Source organism: Erpetoichthys calabaricus, chromosome 12, assembly GCF_900747795.2.
Source record: "Erpetoichthys calabaricus chromosome 12, fErpCal1.3, whole genome shotgun sequence".
Lineage (NCBI taxonomy): Eukaryota > Metazoa > Chordata > Cladistia > Polypteriformes > Polypteridae > Erpetoichthys > Erpetoichthys calabaricus.
In genome coordinates, this window is record NC_041405.2 from 136,197,970 (window position 1) to 136,223,229 (window position 25,260).

Consider the following 25,260-nt stretch of genomic DNA (forward strand, 5'->3'; position numbering starts at 1 on the left):
TAATTTGAAATTACACAATCAAACTCTCAAAGAAATATCAGTGGTAAGATTTCTAGGTATATGGAAATGGAAATTTCATTTGTCCAAGATTTTAAATCAATGTAAAAGGGTACTGAATATACGCAGATATTTAATATAATTGTGGTGCTATCAGAAAATCCATTTTAAACATTTCTATTTGTTTAATAAGATTGTTTTTTAATTATGGATGTGTGGCATATGAGTCTGCTTTGCCTTCTAGACTAACATTTACAAGCACAGGTGTTAATTATTTGCTTTGGAGTGATAAGATCCTTCACAGTTCCAGCGAAATTAGTTGAAATAAGACAATTGCTATTAAAACTGGGAATGTTATAATTGTTAATAACATATTGGAAATATTTGAGAGGGCACAGAAATGACCAAATGTGACCACCAGGCCCAAACGTCTGATACAATAGTATCCAACATATTCCTGGGTTCCAATAAAGTATTTTATTACCAACAAATCACGAAACATGCAAAAACAACCAAACCACAATTACAAAGCCAGTGAGTCTTCATTCTCTCCTTCCACTGTTGATGCTGAGTGTCACCTGCTGCCTCTCAACTCTGACTTCTCCTGGTGAGGCAGTGGACTCCTTTTAAAGCACACCCAAGAATGCTTCTCTTGCTACAGAGTGTCTCTTTGGAACCAATTCCGAGTCATTTGGAAACCAGGGCGGTCCTCCCCCAACAGTGCCCTCTAATGGCACCTAAAGACCTTGAAGGAGCAGAACTTTCGTACCCAAATTTCCACGTATCCGGGCAGGTGTCCAAACTTGAGAAGACCATTGCTGCCTTTCATATCGGAGATGGAACTGTTCATGGCCTGCAGCTTCCACTGGTCCATCTTTTATATGCCTCTGACCAGGCAAGAAGCTGTTTCCTTGTCCAGCCGGTGTGTCCATCTGTCCTCCATGGTACTTACACCATGCTATGAGAAATGTGCAAGAGGATTGCTGGGAATTTTTTTTTTTTTTGTTCTTTATTTCGCCTTATACAATTTCTTGTATTAGGAATTTGGTAGTTTTCGCATACCCCTTGGGGTCAGAGCGCAGGGTCAGCCATTGTACAGCGCCCCTGGAGCAATTACAGGTTAAGGGCCTTGCTCAAAGGCCCAGCAGAGCAGTGGCCTTTTTTTTTTTTGGCAGTGACGGGGATTCGAACCGGCAACCTTCGGGATACCAGTGCAGCTCCTTAGCCTCAGAGCCACCACTCCGCCCTAAATATCATGAAAAGGTAAGCAAGCTCTGCATGGATCGGTTCTTATTATGCAGGGAATATGGGGTTACTGGATAGTAAGATAAGTCCAACTGTAGCTTTAGCTAACACCCTGCCATGGTTATTTCCAAAGTCGGTAATAGATTTTGTTGTGTATGATTTATTAAAGGACAATCAGTCTGTTATACCTTAGAATAAGAATAATATTATTATGGGATGTTATCAGTATTTACAGTGGGGTTTAATGACATCACGACTGGAAAGGTTGGAGTAGCTGTTTTTGTGCCATAATTTCAAGTAAAAGTAAATGAAAGACTCTCAACTCATTTATCAGTATATACATCAGAAACAATTGCAATCACTTTAGGTTTGCAATGGGTGGAGGGAATTTGGCCAAATAAAGAGCTGTTATATGTTCAGATTCTTATTCAGCATTGATGAATATTAAAACTGGTCAGATTGCAGATTAGATTTATTTTTGGGAGTGAACCAGATTTATTTTGCTTACAAAACATGGACTTTAAACAGTTAAAAAAAAACAATTTTTAATGAGAGTATAGCATCAAGTCAATGAAACTTCCGGGCTATTGATCTGGTGAGTTAAGTAGCAGAGGGGCTTGTTCGTCAGTTTCAGCTGCTTTGGTGCACTAGAGAGGCAACAATGAGATGACCCCCAAAACAGGAACGAATGGTTTAAAAGGTGGAGGCCAGTGACATTTTTCCCTCCTCATCTGTTATTTCACTGGTTTTGCATTTGGCTACAGTCAGGGTCACTACTGATATTAGGCGATACCTGGACCCTACAAAGGTTGCACAGGTAGTCCAACTACTCCAGGATGGCACATCAATACGTGCCATTGCCAGAAGGTTTGCTGTGCCACCCAGCACAGTCCCAAGGGCATGGAGGAGAATCCAGGAGACAGGCGGTTACTCTACGAGAGCTGAACAGGGCTGTAAAAGGTCCTTAACACATCAACAGGACTGGTGTCTGCTCCTTTGGGTAAGGAGGAACAGGATGAGCACTGCCAGAGCCTACAAAATGACCTCCAGCAGACCACTGGTGTGAATGTCTCTGACCAAACAATCAGAAACAGACTTCATGAGGGTGGCTTTAGGGCCCAAAGTCCTGTAGTGGACCCTGTGCTCACTGCCCCGCACTATAGAGCTCGATTGGCATTTGCCATAGAATACCAGAATTGGCAGGTTCACCACTGGCGTCCTGTGCTTTTCACAGATGAAAGCAGGTTCACCCTGAGCACATGTAACAGATGTGAAAGGGTTTGGAGAAGCTGTGGGGAACATTATGCTGCCTGTAACATCATTCAGAGTGACCGGTTTGGTGGTGGGTCAGTGATGCTCCGGGGAGGCATATCCATGGAGGGACACACAGACCTCTACAAGCTAGACAACGGCACCTTGACTGCCATTAGGTATCGGGATGAAATCCTTGGATCCATTGTCAGACCCTATACTGGTGAAGTGGGTCCTGGGTTCCTCCTGGTGCACGACAATGCCTGGCCTCATGTGGTGAGAGTTTGCAGGCAGTTCCTGAAGGATGAAGGAATGGATACCATTGACTGGCCCCCACGCTCACCCAACTTAAATCCAATATAACACCTCTGGGACATTATGTTTCAGTCCATCCGACACCACCAGGTTGCACCTCAGACTGGCCAGCAGCTCAGTGATGCCCTGGTCCAGGTCTGGGAGGAGATCCCCCAGCACACCATCCATTACCTCATTAGGATCATGCCCCCACCCCCCCGATGGTGTCAAGCATGCATACAAGCACATGGGGGCCATACAAACTACAGAGTACGATTTGGAGTTACTGCAATGAAATTTCAGCAAAATTGACTCGCCTGCTGCATCATTTTTTTCACTTTGATTTTCAGGGGGTCTTTGAATTCAGCCCTCTGTATGTTGATAATTTTCATTTCCATCAAGCAATGTGGCATCCTTTTGTTCCTAACACATTACCAAGTCCATATTAGTAGAGATATTCAGCAGGATTTTTTTTCTTCCATTGGGATCTGATGTGTTTTCAGAGTGTTCCTTCTTTTTTGAGCAGTTTATATTCTTCTTGGGGGTTCTTCACATAAAGGTGTTATAAGGCAGATTTATTTAGGCAAATATCCATGCTAATACAGACACACAATTGTTAATTATTCTTTAACAGTAAAACATCAATCCAGATTGTGTAGGCATTGTGAATACTGTAACAGGAAACTGTGGAACATGGAATATTTTAATGTGAACCAGTTTCAGGCATCTCTATAGGCATTGGTTAATTGTTTCACTTTGAAAAAATTGTAATAATTTTAGTTCATAATATAGATTGTTCTTACTGTTTGCAATCTTTAAAGCTTTTTCTTTTTGGGGTAATTTAGTATTTTTCTGAAAAGAAGAGTTTTTTTCCCTTCAAGCTCTATACCACCTTCTGTCCAATTGGTGGCAGTAATGCACCATAAGTAGGTTTGCAAACTGCCATAAAAAGACAAAAGAAGAAGAAGAACAAGAAAGTAGCAATAAATGAGATGCTATGGTGGTTTGGTTGAACAGAATTTGATGGGAGAACAGAGAAGGCAGCAGCAGAGACAGGCCATTAGGGTGTTTTGGGGCGGCACTGCGCTCGATTCTGTGTCTGGGTTTTGCACACATGGGCAAATTGAAGAAAAAAAGAGCACAGAGGTGGGATGATGATACATATAAATATAAATATATATATATATATATATTACATAGTTTACTGTCAAATAATGCAAAGAGTACGCGACACGTGTTTCACCCTTATTTGGGCTCATCAGGTGTACACACTCCACTGCATGCCTCTCGGGGATCGAACCTTGGACGTCTAAGGATGCTATGAATATATATATATATATATATATATATATATATATATATATATATATATATATATATATATATATACATAGTGGAGAAATATTCAATAAAGAAGAAGAAATCCACAAAAATAAAGTTTTGGGGACCGTCTCTGTATATTGTCCTGCAGACAAATGGAAACAAAAGTTGATCAAAAGCACTGTAGTGCAGTAACAGATGACAAAATGGATATGACAATATGGCGTGTTTATAGAGAAATGCATTATGGTAACAAGAACTGGTTGGCAGGAACCGGAAGTGATGTCCATGGTGACAGGCAGAAGTGATGAAAAATGGAGTCGCCGGAAGTGATGTTATGGCGGCCATTTTGAAACCCGGAAATTGCGGCTATTAACTTTCTTCGGTTTTCCTGTTAGGAGAAAAGGTTCAGGTAAGTACCAAGTGACAATCATTCATCTCACGATGTTTCACTCACCTTTGGGCTTTCTGACTGCCTCCCAATCACACGTGTGTGAAATTACCCCCCCTCAGCCCAGACCCATTGGGTCGGGCGACCTGCACCGAGAGGTCGTGGGCACGGGAGAGAGCATCCACGTTGGCTTGCAAGGAACCTTTACAATAAATAACACTAAAACGATAAGGTTGAAGGTCTAAAAATCTCCTCGAAACACGGGGATTAGACTCCCGGTGAAGGGACATCCACTGTAAGGCAGCATGATCCGTCACCAGAGTAAATTCCCGTCCCAATAGGTAGTACCTTAACTGCCTGATAGCCCATTTTATTGCCAAGGCCTCCCGCTCTACCGCGGCATACTTGGTCTCCCTGTCCAGCAGTTTCTGGCTGAGGTACATAATGGGGTGTTCAGCACCATTGACACATTGGCTCAACACGGCAAAGGGAGAGAAAAATCAGGAGATTTCAAAACAGGTGCTGATATAAGGGCCAATTTTAAGTCACTGAATGCCTTATCAGCCTTATCATCTCATACCACTTTTAAGGGTGCTCTTTTCTTTGTCAAATCAGATAAGGGCGAAGCAATTTCCGAAAAACGGAGTACAAAACGGCGATAGTAACCCATTAAACCAAGAAATGCTCTTAGTCATCAGACGGGGCCAATTAATGATGGCATCAATTTTGGAACATTATGGTTCAACAGTGCCCCCCCCCCCCCCACCAGGTGGCCTAAATATTTGGCTTCTTTTAACCCAAAAAAGCACTTTTTTGGATTAATACGAAGTCCCGCTTTTGCTAGTGTGTGACCCTGTGTTCGGATTCAGCGGGTTGGAAAATGGATGGATGGATAGAAAGCACCATTTTAACCTGCAACACATGTTCCTTCCAGGTACCGGAATAGATGACTACGTCATCCAGGTAGGCTTTGCTAAAGGAATTGTGGGGCCTTAGCTGTGTATCTACCAGACGTTGAAAGGTTGCTGGTGCCCTATGCAAACCAAATGGAAGGACCATGTATTGCCAATGTCCGCTAAGTGTACTAAAAGTGTTGTTTTCTTTAGCGGAGGCCGTTAAGGGAATTTGCCAATACCCTTTAGTCATGTCAAGAGTACTGTAGTTAGGAATTACACATTTCCAAGTCGATCGAGTAAATCGTCTACTTGCGGCATTGGATACACGTTGAATTTAGAAACCTGATTGAGTTGGCGAAAGTCATTACATAACCTCCACAACCCATCTGTCTTGGGAACTAAGACAATTGGACTAGACCAGGGGCTATAACTTTCTTCAATAACCCCTAAATCTAACATTCGTCGTACTTCCAATTCCACTTCCGCTGTCTTTGCCTCCGGGAGCATATAGGGTCTTTCTCTGACAATTATCCCCGGGTCAGTAATGATTTCGTGCTCAGAGTAGTATGCCCTGGTAACTTGTTAACAACTTCCGGTACAGGCAGGATAGCCATTTATAGGTCTTGTTTTTGTTCTGGTGTCAAATCGAGTCCGAAATTAAGGTCAGAATGTCATATGAAAAGGGAACGAGGTTGGCCAGAGGAGGGATCAAGTTCCCTCTCCTTCCACAGTTTCAGCAAATTAATATGATAAACTTATTCACTTGGTCAACGATTTGGTTGTTTAACCAAATGATCAACGAGTCCTTTTCTTTCCTTAATTTCAGAAGGGCCTTGCCAATGGGCCAATAATTTGGAATGGGAGATTGTAACGAGTACCATTACACGATCACCGGGTACAAATTTCCAAATGGTGGTGTTTCTGTTATAATAACGTGACTGCACCGCTTGAGCTTTTTCCAAATTTTCTTTTAGAATGGGTCTAATTATCTCTAATCTATCGCTTAATTGTGCAATATATTCCAGTATATTTGAGGTAGGAAGGACCTCCTCTTCCCAACCTTCTTTTAACATATCCAATAGGCCATGGGGTTGTTTTCCATATAATAATTCAAACAGAGAAAACCCTGTGGAGGCCTGGGAGACTTCTCAATAGGCAAACAAAACAAGAGGAAGTAACTGATCCCAGTTTCTTCCATCTGCGGTAACTACCTTACGTAACATCTGTTTTAAAGTCTGATTAAATCGTTATACCAACCCACTTGTTTGGGGATGATAGACTGATGTTTTAAGATGTTTTATCCTGAGTAATTTAGCCACCTCCCTGAACGTCTCTGAAGTGAGACCCTTGGTCCATTAAAACCTCTTTGGGGATCCCAACACATGCGAATATCCCTACTACTTCCCATGCAATGTTTTCTGAATTAGCTGAGTGCCATCTCAAAGGTTGATACAGCCATCCCTGCTCTTCACTGCAGCAGACAGGCAATGATCCTGCTCGCGGTGAAGGCAATGACATCTCTTTACATTGCACATCTCTCAATCTGCTCACTTTCACTGTGATCTTTTTTCTCTTTTCACCCTTCTCTCTCTTTTCCTTGATCTATCAAATCACCTCATTCCTCCTTCTCCAATTCTCCTACCTCTCTATATTCAGACACCCCTTTTTAAAGACAGTTGTTTTGTCTGACAAGGTGCAAAACAATTGTTACCCCAAAATCCTGCCGGACTACGCCAATTGTTTTGTCTGGGTAGAGTAATATATATTGCTCTACTTTCCCCTATTGTATTATTAATATGTAGCCTTAGAATGCCTAATCTCACAGACTTACCACTGTTTATAAGGTATTATTGTATATAACTTATCCCCACCTTCCCTTCTATATCTATAACCTTAGGCAATTAGATATAATAAAAGACAAGCAGAAGTTAAGTTACAGTTTAAACAATGTATTAGTATTATTGATAATATTCATAAATAATAACAAAATGCAAAGTACATTTGAATATTGGCAACCATACAACCTGATTAAATGATGATATGTAGTTCAGGTGGCACACAGACTTCTGGTTACTTAAATGTCTCTAGTTAAGGCATCATTGATGCTCAGCTTTCAGCCACATGTCTGTTCAAAATGGCTGCTGAGCTGTGCTGTTCATTGTGTTCTCTTCAGGTTAGCAAGAGAGATGCTTCTTCATCATATGTTGGTTGGTTAGAGAAGAGATACTGAGGTTAAACACATACATTTATAGATGTTCTGTCCAATCCCGAGAGCCAATAGGACATCATGGTACTTAAAGGCTTCTGAACCAAGCCAATTCCAAACAGCCATACTTCAGACCAATGGGGGAAATAGAACATCTTAACCCCTGCCCCCAAACCATATGTTAAAGTACACCTTAGCCCATTTGCGGGGGTAGAAATGACTTTAGCAAGGAAACACTTGCCAAACTGGTTTAAAACACACATCCCCCAAATCCTGTCGTAAAATTCAAACAGACCCATTCCTAAAGGGGGGGGGGGGGGGGGGGGGTAAACACTAAATTACACTGCTTTGTCTAAATTACAAATAAAGATATACAGTACAAAATATTCATCAAGTTATATGTAAAATCTCACATCACAACAGTCTGAGCCGTGCTTGCTTACCTAATCAAGTTACAGTAACACCTGTGGCAGCACGGATCACATTCACTGCAGCTTCCAGCATCTTGAGTAACTTTGCACTTCACGTTGTGAACAAAAACTAACACCATGACACAAAGTGTCCCACTACTGAAAAGGGAAAGAAAAGAACAAAAGAAAAAGAGAGGGCAGAGAAATGATGTGAAAGAAAAATGTGCCAGCAACACCTCTGATTTAAAGAAAGCAAGTCTAAGAAAAAAGAAAAGAAAAAAAATCTTCTATGTGCTTAGAACCATTTCTTTGTCATAATATCCATCCATCCATTTATCCTAATCTGGGTCACAGGCAACCATCGGGTGCTAGGGAAGAAGAATTCCTGGGTCAGGAGTGCCAGGCCATCACACTATATGTCATAATTCAGTGCTTAATATTGTAGCATACCAGCCAGTTTGAAGTCCTTTTGGAGTGACTGTTGAGTCCGATTGAGGGAGGGCGGAGTACAGTGTGGAGAACTGTCAGAGTGGGTATGATTGACAGGGAAAGGGGGGGGGCGATACTCGGGACGGGAGGCGGGTTCAGAGGGTCATGGGAGAAGAGGCTAGAATGTTGTATTGTGGGGTTATGAAGTTGCCGTTTTTCTTTTTCTGTTTTTCTCTCAGGATGACAAATATGAGAGGAATATAAGAGATTGTAAATAGTTCAAAATCAAAGACGTTCATTTTTTTCGCTGCTATAACTGTGTTTTTTTTTCTTCTTTATTGTTCAAGTAAAATGTTTTATGAGCTTTACTTTGTCCGTCTGTTTTTTTCTTCTTTTCGAAACCGACCCGGAGGTCACTACAATATTTTAAAGTATGTGTGGACAGTGAGCAAGTTAGAACATTAGAACAATCGAGACGAGAACAGGCCATTCAGTGCAACAAAGCTCGCCAGTCCTATCCACTTAATTCTTCCCAAATAACATCAAGTCGAGTTTGAAGTCCTTAAGTCCTCTTATTGTCTACCACACTACTTGGTCACTTATTCTGGGTGGCTGTGGATCTCTGTGTGAAGGAAAACTTCCTAATGTTTATTCAAAACTTGCTCTTAGCAAGTTTCCAAATGTGTCCCAGTGTGTCATGTTTCAGCCAGCATGTCTCCCCTGGCTGGGGTTCAAAGTGTCATTTCTAATTGGTTTTTCATTATTTTATGCAATTTATTTATTTTTAATGTTAATTTAATTTATTATGCAAATCCTTTTAATTGTATGTTGGAAAAGGGGAAAGATTTTAATTTCGTCCCTTGTGCTTTGTGGGTGGTCCTATAAGGTGAGGGGACACCTGCCCATCACTGCCAGGAACGGCCCACCATTCTAGTAGGCTGGTAGTTCCTGGTAGTTTGTTGAATGCACTGTAGTGGAGAGTTCTTGTGAGTATCTGTGTCTTTGCTATTTCCTTTTGATTTCCTGGATATCAAACCTGTGCTGTGTTTCTGGACTTCATCTTTGGATTTATGTATTTGGACTGCGTAATTAATTTTTTGAACCTCTGCTATGTCTTGACTTAAATTTTTTGGAAATGCATTGGGACTCTGTTTTCTGTGCTTCTCTTGCCTTTCAGGCAACTCTTTATGCTCTTTGGAGCTTCATACCTGGACAGGCTTTGTGAAAATAAACCTTTTATTTTTATCAAGATTTGTCTCTGCCCTTGGGGTTTCTAGATGGGGTATTTTGATGGTGTTTTCCCCATCTAGTGGGCAACATTGGAAGTGTTTTAAAAAGTCTCAATCCAGTGGACTAAATCCCTTCATAATTCTGAACACTTTAATCAGGTCTCCTCTTAATCTTCTTGTTTTAATCTTTCCTCATAATTCATCCCCTGTTGCCCTGGAATCAGCCTTATTGCTCTTCTCTGGACCTTTTCTAGCGCTGCTATGTCCTTTTTGTGGCCTGGCGACCAAAACTGCACACAGTACTGCAGATGAGGCCTCACCCACCAAGCTTGAGCAGAACCTCCTTGAACTCATACTCTACACATCAAGGTGCGATATAATCTAACATTCTGTTAGCTTTCTTAATGGCTTCTGAACACTGTCTGGAAGTAGATAGTGATGAGTCCACTATGACTCCTAAATCCTTCTCATAAGGTGTACTTTCAATTTTCAGACCTCCAATTGTGTATTCACATCTCATTTTTCTACTAGCTTTAACACTTGACTGTACGAGTTATATATGTTGCTCATTCCAATTATTTTTTCCACTAAGCAATCACTGTTACTGTTATTTATAACAATTCATCGCTACAACAGCAGTTATTTACTTACAGAGATGCTGTTGTCAGCTACTGCCCTGCTTTGATGACGCTAGTTTGAATACAAAACTCAAGAACAAGTGCAAGTGACTTTTCCAAACAATATCCCAAACACTCTTCTAAGGGGAAAACCACTTTAAAGATTCCCACAAAGCTCCATAGCGCCAACCAAAAACACAGTTTTTAGCAGCAAAATGTATTTTTTTAATTAACTCTCACATCTTGGAACACAAAACTATCAGCAGCTTCTGTTCTGCTCACAAGAGTGACGTCAGTCTCCGGTCAGCTCCTGTCGATAAGCGTTTTTGTGTGCTGGAGGGGCTCTACAAGGCAGGTTATTCCACCATGCATATCTCACAGTAAAGTTACTGGTGTTAAATGAATGTTAATACAGGTGGAACTCCTTTAAACAGCCATTGATGGGATTTTCTTTGTACATCGTTGGGATCTTCTTTAAAAAAAATAATTCTATATATTTTGATCAAAATGGAAAATATTTTATTTATTGGGTTGGTTTATATTGCTGTAAGATGGTTCTTGAGATGTCTTTGGGAGATTCTTGCAGGACCTGGCGAGCCACTGCAGTGAGGACATTCTCCAGTTAGAACATAGCACAGTGCAACAACAAATGCAGTATACACAGACCATTGTGTTATCTTAAATGTGTTATCTTAAATAATTAAAATGAGTTTTCCCAATTGTTAATATATATATGACCCAGAAACACAAATCCGTTAAATTATGTAAAGGAAAGAGAAGACAACGATAAACAGTTGCCAAAATGGACAACCCATATAATTGGATGCAACAAAAGCAAAAAAAAAAAAATAATGCAATTATTGCAGAGCTGTCTCTACAGGTGCGAGTTCAAACAGAAATGGAAAGATGGCGGAGCTCCTGGCAGGAAGAGGCGGGCCCAGGTGGACAGACACAGGAAGTGACATCAGAGACATTCAAACAGTTTATAGGTGACTCCTTAATGTAATGAGGTAAAGAGTTCCACAGACGAGGTGCAGCAGCTGCAAAAGCCCTGGCCTGCTTAGATTTTCACTTAGTGCGAGGGACCATAAGAGACAACTGACTGGTAGATCTAAGCTCTCTGGATGGCTGCTGTAAAACACACAATTCAGATAAATAGGCAGGAGCCTATGAACGTAATTCAACTGTTTAAAACGAGACTGAAGACTTATTTCTGTTCTCTAGCTTTCAGTGACCTTCACTGTTACTGATGGTTTCCCTACTCTTGGTCATCTTCTTTCATTATCTTCAGCTCACTGCTGGCTATATTTTGTTTTAATTTACTTTGTTTTGATTTATTTCTATTTATTTTATTTATGTTTATTGTATGTAGGGTGGAGTGGTGGCTCTGAGGCTAGGGATCTGCACTGGCAATCTGAAGGTTGCCAGTTTGAATCCCGTAAAATGCCAAAAGTGATTCTACTTCATTGGGCCCTTGAGCAAGGCCCTTAACCTGCAATTGCTCTGTCCTGCGTATGACATTAATCTGCATCCAGCCCTGCAAGCAGTCTCTCCAACCTGCAGGGAAATAGCTGGGGGTTGGTGGCAAAATTGGCACTCCAGCCACCATAAAAAACCTCACACTGTTCCATTCCATCTGAACTAGTGTGTCACCCATTGCATGGCTGCACTCAGGTCCTAATCTGGGATCCTGATTTGGTTTATCATGAGTTGGGTACGGCAATGACTCTCTCTTTCTCTGTGTTTTAATGTAAAGCACTTTGGCTACAGCATTACTGATGCTATTTTAATTGTAATCAATAAATAAATTGACATTGACATCTGCCTCTCTCTCTCTCACTCTCATTGCGGCCATTTTCAGGCAGGCCATGTTGTTTAGCCCTGGTCAGACAGCATGCTGGATCAAAGACAAAAAGCCAACTGGTAGTAAGCATATGAATGCAAGATGAACTGTGACTTAGGTTGTGATGGTATTATTGTCGCGATACCAATTTTGCTTTGCTTACATTTGGGTGTGATTGGAATTTTTAATTTAATCTCAGTATGAATAAATGTGCAACTTTCTCTCCTGCCTGTTTTGGTACATTGCCTGGGGTTAGAGAATGAAAAAGAAATGCAGTTAAGGGGGAATTATTGAACTGCAGTAAACAATCAACCCTGACAGAGCAGTATGAGTTTGGGATTTAAACAATTTAGTTAAGGATTACATAATAAAGAATATAAAGTGGAACAGGGATCAGCAACATTATTATCAAGAGTAACAGAAAAATCCAAAATAAAATTAATTTGTCAGTGTTGGCACCGACCGTGAAAACTACAGAATGGCATGTTAATGTGGATTAAAATCTTCTTGAAAACATCAACAGAGTCAGCACTCTGGCGTCAGGAAATTAGCAGGAGTTAGCAATCTGGCCACAAGGACACTTGGTCAGGAACTGTGCTCAGTGTGACCTTATCTGAAATGAAGATCTGCTTAAATATGCAAACCATACTCTTCCTGCAGCATGTCACCCCTATCTGATGCTCAATGGTAGCCTAGCTCCCCTCAGTTTTTTGATGATTGTTTGATTAATTTATATAAAACATGGAATCCTTCCTCCTGATATATTTGTTGTTGGCATTAAAGTAATTTCTTCCTCAATGTGTACCCTTATTAAGTTGTGAAGTGTGAGTTTTGCACCCCAAAACACGAGACTGAGTCTCAGTACTTTAGCAAAAACCAACTTTATTCAGATTGAAACAGGAACAGCACAGTTATTTATTGTAGCGGGATCTGCCACTCTCCTATACAGAGACACAGCAGTCAGGCAGTGTCGTGCCGAGTTAGTGGCCAAGTAATACTGTTCAAAGCAGTTATAATGTTCCTTGCATCACCCATCGACAGTCAGGTGCTCATAGCGCGACTGCAATCTTTTTGGATTTGTTTTTGTGGCATTCCACTCCATTGCTGGGAGGCAACCAATAGGCTATCTTCCATAGACGTGACGATCACAGTTTGGGACACTCTTTGGCATGTCATCACATTGGGGGGAGCCCCAAAAGAGTTTAGAAACCTTACAATTTATAAAATATTTTTATTAAAGCTACCATATATTTTACTTAAGACATTTAACATTTGTAAATTAGGAATTCCAAAGTGCTGTTCTCAATGGATTTTTCCCTACTAGGTTTTTTTTGGGAGTTTTTCCTTATCTTCTTAGAGAATCAAGGCTGGGGGGCTGTCAAGAGTCAGGGCTTGTTAAAGCCCATTGCGGCACTTCCTGTGTGATTTTGGGCTATACAAAAATAAACTGTATTGTATTGTATTGTAAATGCAAATTAGGCGGAAATGACCAGTTGTAGAGCTCAAGCCAAGTATTCTGAGCAGCAGTATTATTATGGAGTGAGTGGCACCCTATAGGTTCATGATTGATTGGCCTACACCTTCACACTGTGGAAGAATAATTTTAGGGTAACATAGCTCTCATTTTAAAGAAATAGCATAAAGGGTTCATAAATGTCAGAAACCTTTGCAGGCATATCAGGAAACCAGATAATGGTCAAGTGAACAATAAAATGTACTGAAAGATGACTAAGAAGTCAACAGATGTCCTGTAAAGAACCAGAATGGACAGTTGTTATATGCACAGAATTTCAAGGGTGGTGGCTCAACTCAAACATTTAAGAAGAACCAGAATATAATATAATAGACTTGTATTTTATATAAGTCATTTGCGTGTAAACCAATGAACCAGGCAGAGTAAATGTTTGCATTGATTGATTCTGTATGTAAATTCAATAGTTTATAAAATTAACCTCTATTCTTTGTTTCTCTGATCATTCTGACCATGCTGTACCGGTCTGCTTTTGAAGAATTCTCGCTCTAAGGCCTTTGCTGTAATTTAAAGATACAATGAATAGCTGTTCTACTGCCTGATTACTGATTTGTCTTATTAGAAGATGTTGATTTCTGCCACAACACACACACCCACACACACAGTGAAGCACTGACAGTGAGTGATGCCTACACAGACTGCCACTCCTTAGCGCTCTTGACAAGGACTCACTAGCTTTGGTTTGAGAAGACCAAAAGGGGGTCCCCAACATAGCATAGGCTGCTGAAGCTTACCAACTGTGTACTAACTAGAAATGGGACAGTGACAGTACCATAAAATGAAACACGTGCCTCATAAAGACAAGCCAGAGTCAGGTGGAAGAAGAATGAAGCTTGCTGGGAGGAGCGGAGGAGGCAGTGTCCGAGAAAGAAAGAATTATTGTGTGTTATATTGTTCTTATACTTGTGGCTGTGGTGGTGGGAAATGTTGGTTTGAAGAGTTTCCCACGCAATAAAAGGCTCTTTGTGCTTTTAAATTGTGCCCTTTGTCTGTTGTGTTGGGTTTGGTGACCTGGAGTGCCCCCTGGTGCCCACACTGTACAAGACCACAGCTTATACTGGTGTGTGGTGATAGAAATACATTGCATGAAGAATAAATGTTCAAACTCACAATAATACAAAATACACCAAATGAAAACCTTTAGCAAAGAATACAAATAAGTCCACATTTGAACTGTGTAAACTAGCACTGATTAAGCAGCCATCTCTCAGGACATAAACTTTGACATTTTCCTTCAAACAAAGCTCTTCTCAATTAAGCCACAAACTCGAGACTGCTAGGCATTTATTTAAACTCTAAATCTCTTTCAAATGTACCCAAATACTAAAACAATCTTTTCACTTCTTGAAATCTTTGATATTTTGTATCTTGTAACTAATATTAGTGCAAACTGCTAGATATTGACTTAAAACTTTGAATCCTTATTGGTCTGAATCATTATCCATCCATCCATTTTCCAACCCGCTGAATCCGAACACAGGGTCACGGGGGTCTGCTGGAGCCAATCCCAGCCAACACAGGGCAGGAAACAATCCTGGGCAGGGTGCCAACCCACCGCAGGACACACACAAACACACCCAGCACATACTAGGGCCAATTTAGAATCGCCAATCCACCTAACCTGCATGTCTTTGGACTGTGGGAGGAAACCGGAGCGCCCGGAGGAAACCCACGCAGACACGGGGAGAACATGCAAACTCCACACAGGGAGGACCCGGGAAGCGAACCCAGATCTCCCAACTGCGAGGCAGCAGCGCTATCCACTGCGCCACCGTGCCGCCCATCTGAATCATTATCTTTCACTTAATTTGTTTAGAATGTGGAAAACTAACTTTATTTATCAGCTTGTGGCAATTCAGATTAGAAATGACCCCAGCCTGGGAAAAAAGACATTAATGTAATAATAGTTTTGATACTTTGTGGAATTATTGTTAAATCTACCAGAAGAAGGGTCTTTTTAAGTAAAATACATGCTGTGCATCAAAAGGGAACACAGAACAGGAGAGAGAAGAGTGACACCCAGACATGATGTCTGAATTCCCATAGTAACTGGCAAAACTAAACAGAAACTCAGAAACAGATATGCACAGAGACTTGAAAAGTCTTGTCTGTCATCACTTGTATTTTTAGTAAGAATCCTTTCAAATACATTTCCTGTTTTTGCCACTATTGGCTTTACTATGCTTTATTAATTTTGGTTTTGAGTAATATTGATTTTATATTACCTGATTGGATTAAGGCATACTATTTAAGAGCAGCTAGTGTGGCTGACTGTCATATTCCCAAGGGGATTGGTGGCTGAGAGGAGACGTCTTCAGTAGAAAGCACTGCGGCTATCAGGAACCTGCTTTGGTGATTGGCACAGGCGTAGCTCAGGTCTAAAGCCAAACATTTGGTCTGCTTGTGCCGAGCTAGAAAGAAAGGCTCTGTGCTTGAAGTAGCTGTCCAGGTGCAGGTAAGGTGCTATAAAGAAGATACACATAACACTCATACAAGTAACATAGAAACTATAGTGTAGGTGAACCAAAATAAGGAATACTGAGCTTACATTAATATTTAAATAACACGATGAACACTAACACAATGAAGTTATTGTCCATTACTGTCGAGAGACTGAGGGAGTACAGAAAAATAATTTTAGGGTAACATAGCATTCATCTTAAAGAAATAGCATAAAGGCTTAATGAATGTCAGAAACCTGTTCAGGCACACCAGGAAACCAGATAAAGGTCAAGTGAACAACAAAATGTACACTGAAATATAAGAACCAGTTTAGGAGAAATACTGAGATGGTCAAGTAAATAATATATCAGAAGAAAGATTGATGTAATATACAAAATGTACTGTAGGATGACTAAGAGATGACTACAAAATCAGCAGATGTCCTATAAATGAGAATGGACAGCTGTTATATGCACAGAAATTTCAAAGGTGGTAGCTCATCTCAAAAGGTATAAGAAGAACCAGAATGTAATATAACAGACTTTTATTTTATATAAATCATTTGGGTGTAAAGCAATGAACCAACCAGAGTAAAATGTATGCATTGATTGACTCTATATGTAAACGGTTTATAAAATAAACCTCTATTCTGTTTCTCTAACCATTCTGACCATGCTGTAACAGATTGCTTTTGAAGAATGCTCCCTCCAAGAATTTAACTTGATGCAGAAATTCAATATTGCACATAAATGTTGAAATCAATGTGTGAGGTTGCATTGATTTTTGGTGCTGTTAGTAGTATGAGAGAAACATGCAAGTAAGTAGTTCATTGTACTGTGCACACATCCATCCACTCATTTTCCAACCCGCTGAATCCGAACACAGGGTCACGGGGGTCTGCTGGAGCCAAACCCAGCCAACACTGGGAGTAAGGCAGGAACCAATCCTAGGCAGGGTGCCAACCCACCACAGGACACACACAAACACACCCGCACACCAAGCACACACTAGGGCCAATTTAGAATCGCCAATCAACCTAACCTGCATGTCTTTGGACTGTGGGAGGAAAGACTGTGGGAGGAATCCAGAGTACCCAGAGGAAACCCACGCAGACACGGGGAGAACATGCAAACTCCACGCAGGGAAGAGCCAGGAAGCGAACCCTGGTCACCTTACTGAGAGGCAACTGTGCACACATAATAGTAAAATTGAACTTGAAACAGCAAATTATTGGAACTCCATTCCACCCATAACATGATTGGAGATAGAACCATCTTTGAGCATAGGATTAAATATGTGTCTGTGTTTATCAGCAGAGAAATCCTGATTTTTAAATCTGCGTGGCTACATTAAGCCTTCAGTGTAGCCTTTTCTTGTACATACGGGACCACTCAGGGTCTCTTGGTTCACTCCATTTTTCATTGTTAATGACTCTGAAAATGACAAAAGTGAACTGCTAGTAAATTAGCAGGAAAACAAAATTTGATGTCTTCTCCCCACCCAATGTGCTGTGACAGCAGTGTGGTTTGTGGTCAGATTCAAACTTCAAACAACCAACCCAGTCATCATATCGCCTCCTATAAAACTGAGAAAATGAGAAGTCAACTTTGCAGAGGTAATCACAAGTGGAGCCATGCTAGGAATGGGCTGGGCTGTCATCACCGTCGTCTGCCTCGGACTGGCAGGTAAACTAAATTAAATATGTTGTTGTGCATTGACACATTTCTGTTCTTTTAAGGTAACCCAAGAGAGGTTTGATTTTAGGATGGATACGATCTAAAAAAATAATTAAAATTGATGTGATAAATGTCTGTTTTTTATTTTCTTCCCCTGCAGAGCATTCATTTGGCCACATTGGTCAGAGGTTCTTATACATGCTCACTTGTCTACCATTTTTCCTGTCAGGTGTCTCCGGAGACAAAATAATTGATGGGAGAGAAGCATTACCCAAAAGTCGACCTTACATGGCATTTTTGGAAATAAGTATAGGCATACACAAGTCTGCGTGTGGAGGGGCCCTCATTCTTCCAAATGTTGTCCTGACAGCAGCTCACTGCAAAGGAAGGTACGTTTTTTACTAATGTAGGTACCGTATATGTGCGGTGACACTACAATATAGGAAGGGAACAAATTTATAATACTCTATGAGACTGAAAGTTAAGAATGGAATAAAATGATTTTACACTAGAAGCACCACTGACGACGGCAGTAGGCTTTGTGTGCTTACATTTTTAATTATTTCATTAGTGTGAGTGTCACGCTTTTGTCCTTTCTTGACTTTTCATGAATAGCTGCACTGCAAGGACCAATGTTGTTTTAACTCCAAAACTACTTTTAGAAAAAGTGACTGATAATATTTTTCTTTGTTTTTGAACATGAAAGACCCCCTATTACTGCTGAAAGCAGTGCCACCCAGGGTTGGTACCCAGGTCTGAATCAATGCTTTTCTCCACTGGCTTTACCTTCACAAATCCCCTCCTGCTGCTCTTATTCGACATTTTTGAGCGTTGCTGCCTAACCAGCATTTCCCACATGTAGAAAATTTAAAGGTGGGCCACCGCTGCAAAATTTACTGTTGCTACAAAATTTAATCAATGATGAAAATGTATAATTCTTTCCCCTGCTGCATTTAACACTTTTCAAAATTCATGCTGTAAAATATGCAGATGGAGAAAATTATTTTTTGTTTAAGTAATTTTTTCAAATGTTGTTATATCAGTATACTTTAAAAGTAGCATTCACCACCTTCTTCGGGTGTTTTAGCGGTCCACGTCAAATCAATTTACAATGTTTCTCGATCACTTTGATGCAGTTCACACATTCGAAATGTCAGTCTCCTCGCTCTTAATGCAGTTGTGAAGTCAGGTCGCTGGTAGTCGTAAATTTGCCTGACAATGTAGTCACATGCTCTCAGAACAGGTTGGATTGAAGCAAAAAGAAGCACATGTTCTCAATCTTGTATCATAGGTACATGTTGTGGGACTGCAGTAATTACACACAAGCATGTATGGGTGCTCAGTTTCCACCCAGTGCGTAGTGTTGACCATGGAGCCGGGAGCAGGTTTCGTGCAGTTGTGCTGCTACTGCTGAACATGCGGTAATTCAGAATTGTGCCCTGCAACGCAGACTGGCTCCTTCACTTCTTGGAGGGGCTCTACATTTCCCTCATTCTAGTGAATGAAAGAGGGATTCTGAGGGCCAACGTGCTATGTCATGTGGTAATTAGGATCAATCTAAGTTTTTAACATGTCTACTGTGTGAGGGAATGATTTGAAACTCACCAGCACATGATAACGATGTTTCTGCCATGTATGACGTTCCCGATATGAATGTACAGAAGGATCTCCTGTAGCACATCTGGTATAAATGGCAACTTCAATCAGATCTGAATGAAACACTTTTATCTCTTGTACTGTTACAAAGTTTGGGACGGTTTGAATTCTGCAAAAGTATTATAGACGCCATAAATATAAAAGCAATATAATCAAGAGGCACTCTTGAGTGACTGAGAGTGTTAAAAAATTCCTCAGGATAATTTACTACCTCATCATTACTTAATACAGGGTCAACTGATTTGTATTGTAATAGGCATTTATTTAATTTAGCTGCTTTTTTATTTTTTGGTATTAATGGAGCTCTTTTCCACAGCAATGAAAGTGCTTTATTATTTAATGGTTGAATATCCGGATATATGTTTTTTACTCTTGTACAGATTCCACCATTGCACTCAAGTTGATTGGAATATTAATTTTTTGTTCTTTCTCTACTACACGGTCTTCTTCTACTTTTAGTTTCAAGACCCAGACACAATTCCCAGCCAAAATGATTAGAATTGTTTGTAGAGTCACTTACCTTCCAGCTTTTCTGTCTTCTTTTTGTGGTGTCTTGCTCTTGACGTTGTGGTTCCTGGGTTCCAGCTACAACCAGCTTTTCCTAATAAACAAATTAATCTAACAGTTACCAAAGTTTATTTTATATACAAAATGCCTAATCAGAAGTTTAATAGAATCCTTAAAGAAAGTTTTACATTGTAAGAGATCTCAGAATTGGGGGGCACCCAGACAAATATCTCCATGACAGTCCAAAATAATACATCATGAAAGAAACTGTCAGTGTATTTCAAAGCGCACTTTCTGAACAATGAGGCAGAGTGATTATTAAATTTAGGGACCCCATCTCTGCATTTTTTTTACTAAAGATCAGAGCTTACCCTTCTGTTTCTTTTTATCTGAACAACTTTTTCGTGAAACGACACTCAAGGTGCTGCGAACTATGCTATTCCAAATTTGAAAGTTTTGAAATTGAAGTATTTCTCACCGTTTTTAAGGGTAGTATATAAGTAAGGTACTAAGTGTGTATGTAATTATTAGGATTTATACCAAACTTTTTTGTATTGTTAAAAAAGCAGTTGCACATAAAATGCTGCCTTGATTAAAGTGCTGCCCAAAGTGTCTGTGTTTATGCCTCACTCCACATGCCAGCCCTGCTTATGTATGTACAGTAAATGCTGTGTGGTTTTGTATTTTACTCTTAGATTTGAACTAATTATATGTGTAAATGCTCTGAAGCTCTTATGAAATTCAACTTAGTATCCCTGCCAAAATCATTCCTAAGAACAGCGCACTATGTGGGAGTTTTTTTAATGTCATCCATTCCTTGTTTGTCTTTGTTTCAATGTCCTGCTTCCATCTGTATCACTCTTAGATTTGTCTCCATATATCTGCTCAACTAGGAACCCTCCAAAACAATCACTTGGCTAATGAAAGCTCAGTCACTGTTCCTACTCTCATTCCTGACTGATTGTCTCGTTAACAGAAACATCACTGTGATTCTGGGGGCTCACAATCGTACAACAAATGAGAAGTCCCAGCAGGTAATACCAGTGCAGGAAATGATTCCTCATGAAGAATTTGACGAGACTTTCCTTGATAATGACATCATGCTGCTGAAGGTGAGTGTCACATTGGGCGCTAAACCTAACCCTAATCTAATCTAACCCTAATTCCGCAGTTTCAAATTTAATTCATGCTTTCTGGCCTTTCAGATACCTGATTGTAAATACCCAATTTTTACTTTTCCTACCTTAATAGCACATGATGTTCTCTGATTCATGCTGGGTTTGACCCTAAGTACAAACATGGAGATTCCCATCAAAGACACTTGATAAGACTTAACAGAACGAATGGTGTGCTGAATATAAGCAATTAACAATGAAAAGAATCCCTCTTACTTCTCTTGTTAAAGAAACTGACCATCTTAACACCAAATCCGTATGTAGGCATTTTAACACAGCACAGCCAGGCCTTCACTTGTCCCAACAACCGTATGAAGTCCCCATACAGATGGTGTCCATGTGTTGCTACTACTAAAGTTCTTTTTAAAGTAAAAGTAAACGCTTTCTCCTTCCATTTCATTCTGACCCAGTATTTACGCTGTTATAATTCGGTCCCAGGATTGTGCTGTGTTTCTGATATTGATGTGAGTAACACTGGAGCACCACAAGGAACAGTTCTGTCTCCTTTTCTCCTCACTCTGTACACCTCCGGCTATAAATGTAACACCAGTCAATTCCACTTGCAGAATTTCTCAGATGATTCTGCACTTATGGGGGTGTATTAATAAGGGGGATGAGACAGAGGATAGGAGTCAGGTGGAGAACTTTGTTTCTTGGCGCAGAGAGAATTGTCTTCACCTTAACATCAGCAAAACCAAGGAACTTCTTATTGACTTTCATCACACCAAAGAGCCTCTATGTCCGGTCGCTGTTCAGGGAGTAGATATAGAAGTGGTGCACTCCTGCAATTACTTGGGGGGTCCATATCAATGACAGGATAGACTGGTCTTATAGACCATATACAAGAAATGCCAGAGTTTCCTTAGGATACGGCATTCCTTTAATGTAGGGAAGTGACATCCTGCACATCTTGTGCAACGCAGTGATGGCCAGTGTGATCAGTCTCTATGCTGTGGTGTGCTGGGCTGGTAATGTCACTTCAAGTAAGGCCCACTGAATCAAAACGTTAATTAAAAGGGCTGGCTCAGTTATGGGATTCACTCCAGACCCCCTGGAAGTAGTAGAGGAGGAGAGAATTAAAATAAAACCAAGTGCTGTTATGAACAATGCTGTCACATCCTCTCTCTGACACACTGACACTGAGGACTTTCAGCCAAAGAATTATTCAGCAGAAGTGTGTCAAAAAACACTTTTTTATACCAAGAGCAACATGCCTACATAATGCCTCACTGGGACTGTGACAGCCAAGTCAGTTTTTTTTCTTTCTTTGTAAATTTGTCTTCTTTTTTTAGTCATTCTTGTGTGTGTTCAGACCATAGTGTGTGTGTGTAAATATTAATTTATCTGTCTATTTATGTTGTGAACTGTATTGGGGGCTTCAGCACCCCAAACCCGACACAGATAGATAAAATGAACAAGAGAGTTTTTATTGTGGGAAAGTCTTTCTTTGTATGAATTTCCCACACCACAGCCACAAGTACAAGCACAGTGCAAAACACAATGGCACATACCAATACTTGTCTTCAGTTTTCATCTCTCTCTTTCTCTCTCCATCACTGGTTACTGCCTCCTTCCCTCCTCCCGGCAAGCTCTGTCTCATTCCATCTGACTCCTTGTAAATAAAACCCGAGAGTACTTCAGTTGTCCCAATGATTTGATCTTGGAGCACTTCTGGGTAAAGTTGGAGACCAACAAAGAAGAGCTCCCCAGTCCCCATAACACTCCCAGATGGCACTCTCGGAACCCAACAAGACTGAGTAGAAGAACTCCAATAAACCATGGTACCCTGTGGGAATCCGTGGCACCACCACAACCTAATGAGGCTGCCATCTGGTAGTCTGGGGGAAAAAAATTCCTGTTTATGCCATCTCCCCTGGTTCTTCCCAGCTGAGGGTGTCATGGCCAGATCTATCTATCTATCTATCTATCTATCTATCTATCTATCTATCTATCTATCTATCTATCTATCTATCTATCTATCTATCTATCTATCTATCTATCTATCTATCTATCTAATATCTCACTGATTTCCTCCTGACTTGTTTCTTTTAAATAGCTTCAGTCCCATGCTACAATCACAGATGAAGTGAAAACAATCCGACTTGCAGGCAGAGAGGAGCACTTTCAGCCTGGCACCACCTGCTCAGTCGCTGGGTGGGGACTTACTGTCACTGATGGAGCAGGCAGCGATGTGCTGAGAGAGGTGGATGTGTCGCTCCAGAGACACTGTAACATAGCCAATCCTGCTTTACAGATCTGTGCAAGGGGCACTGGCAGGAAGGGTACCTGTAACGTGAGTAAAGACCGTTTTTCTTTTTACAAAGACCTGACAACAAAAATTGATTTCCTTTAATATAATTCTCCACAATGAATATTTCTTTTCAATATGCAGACAAATTATAGTCAGTCATTTTTATTTCAGGGAGACTCAGGAGGCCCACTAGTTTGTCGAGGAAGGAACAACATCCCTACTGCTGCAGGAATTGTGTCTTTTTCCAATACCAGAAAGTGTGAAGATCGTCATCGGAGTAATGTGTATGCCAAGGTGTCTGCATACCGTGAATGGATCAAAAGTAAAATTGATATTCTGCTTGATGACTCTTCTAGAGGCAGAGGGAGGAGTCCACTGCTGTATTAAGCATGTGGAGGTTATGACCACCAATCATAAATTACAATCACATGCTAGCACAGAGCTCAATGACACATTGTGTAATGAGTGACTTTATATTTGTCCCCTTAACCAGAACCAACAGCACATGTAACCGCTTACCTGCTTTAATAAAGTCCATGATGCAATAAAGGAAGTGTGTGACTTGTTCTTAGAACTTCAGATTGTTATGGATCAAAAACCTGCAAGTGTTAATTATCTGATTTAAAGGCCACACACACTAAACCATAGCGCTCATAATCGTAACATGGTGCTTATTTTGCTGCTGTCTACATCTGATTCTGATGTTAGCTTTATAACCAACTAATATTGGTTTAAGGTTTTTGAAGCAGAAGGTTCTGATGACTAGCAAAGGGTTGCAGCGAGGTTTAAACTGGGGAAGGTTCAGGGTTAATTTATGCATAGAAGATATATTTGTGGAATGGAATTTTCCACTTTTATTGTGTGGAAAGGTGAACTATGATATTGAAATGACAGCAAACCGGTTATTTAAAGAAGCAAGCAGACATTAAGGTTTGGGGGTGGAGGTGAAAAGAAGGATACAAAAACAGTATGCTCAATTAAAAAAAGTATATGGCCTAGTACTACATCAACCAGAGTCTGTCCATTATTGCACCAGTGAGTCACCAAAGAAAGTCAGTACTGTACTGCTGAACAAAGAGTTAGGGGAAAGATAACACAACTTTTAGAGCCTATTTAAGCTAATTCAGGCTTGTGGTGGGCCTAGATTCTGCCCCAGCAGTAGCAGCAACATTCATTTGCCCAGAAGTACATCAAAGTGCAATCTCAAGAGTTGAGCCTTGAATGTGTGCCCATCTGAAAGGAGCTTCTGAGAGATAAATTGGAGATAAATTAGCATGGTAAATCTGTCAGAATTTGACTGCTCCTCCACACTGATTACCTAAAGATGTGTTTTGTCATGGTAAGGTCATAAAGTGACCATATATTCCCTTTTAGACACACCTTTACCACACTGTCATGGTTGACTGCTACTGTAGTTCAACACTTCCCCTTTTCTTTCACTTCTATAACTTCACAAGAGACAGAGAAAGTTACACAGGTCAGGTGAGGTCAGATGGGAGAGCATACACTGGTACAGTGTATTGCCACGCCCACCACACAACGAAACAGCTTGGGATCCCGGTTGGCAACCCCCCAGGTAGACACCTGGTCCAGTCCCACCCTCTGGTAATTACTATCTATCTGCCACAGCGCAGTGTTACGTGGGCATCCCCTTGACCTTGTCCAGCCACTCGGGTCCTCAGCAATGAGGATCCTGTGAGGCAGGTCACTGTAGGGGAATCGCACCACATGGCCGTAGTGCCGTAACTGACACTGCTTCACAATGCAGGTAATGTGCTTCATTTGGGACTGTGTGAGAAACCACTCGCTTGACACAAAGTCAAACCAGTGGTACCCAAGGATTCAATGAAAAGACACAGCACTGAAGGAGTCCATTCTTCATATCAGGTCACTG

At 40.7% G+C, this 25,260-nt stretch overlaps 2 protein-coding genes across 3 annotated transcripts in view; both read left to right on the forward strand.

Annotated features, from left to right (window-relative positions):
• LOC114661558 (duodenase-1-like) overlaps positions 1-25,260 on the forward strand; it is a 271,168-nt gene that overhangs the window by 145,267 nt on the left and 100,641 nt on the right. The window lies entirely within an intron of this gene.
• Positions 17,638-23,900, forward strand: LOC114662712 (mast cell protease 1A-like). Its single transcript, XM_028816343.2, has 5 exons — positions 17,638-17,786; positions 18,007-18,166; positions 20,917-21,052; positions 23,172-23,408; positions 23,538-23,900. The coding sequence occupies exons 1-5, from the start codon at positions 17,735-17,737 to the stop codon at positions 23,751-23,753; spliced, it is 801 nt and encodes a 266-aa protein (XP_028672176.1). The 5' UTR covers positions 17,638-17,734; the 3' UTR covers positions 23,754-23,900.

What these genes read in the sequence shown, in the direction of transcription:
- LOC114662712 (XM_028816343.2), top strand. Translation starts at nt 17,735, where the DNA reads ATGCTAGGAATGGGCTGGGCTGTCATCACCGTCGTCTGCCTCGGACTG. An exon ending in GCAGCTCACTGCAAAGGAAG is followed by an intron (nt 18,167 to 20,916) that starts GTACGTTTTTTA and finishes TCTCGTTAACAG; the next exon opens with AAACATCACTGTGATTCTGG. An exon ending in GCAGGAAGGGTACCTGTAAC is followed by an intron (nt 23,409 to 23,537) that starts GTGAGTAAAGAC and finishes TTTTTATTTCAG; the next exon opens with GGAGACTCAGGAGGCCCACT.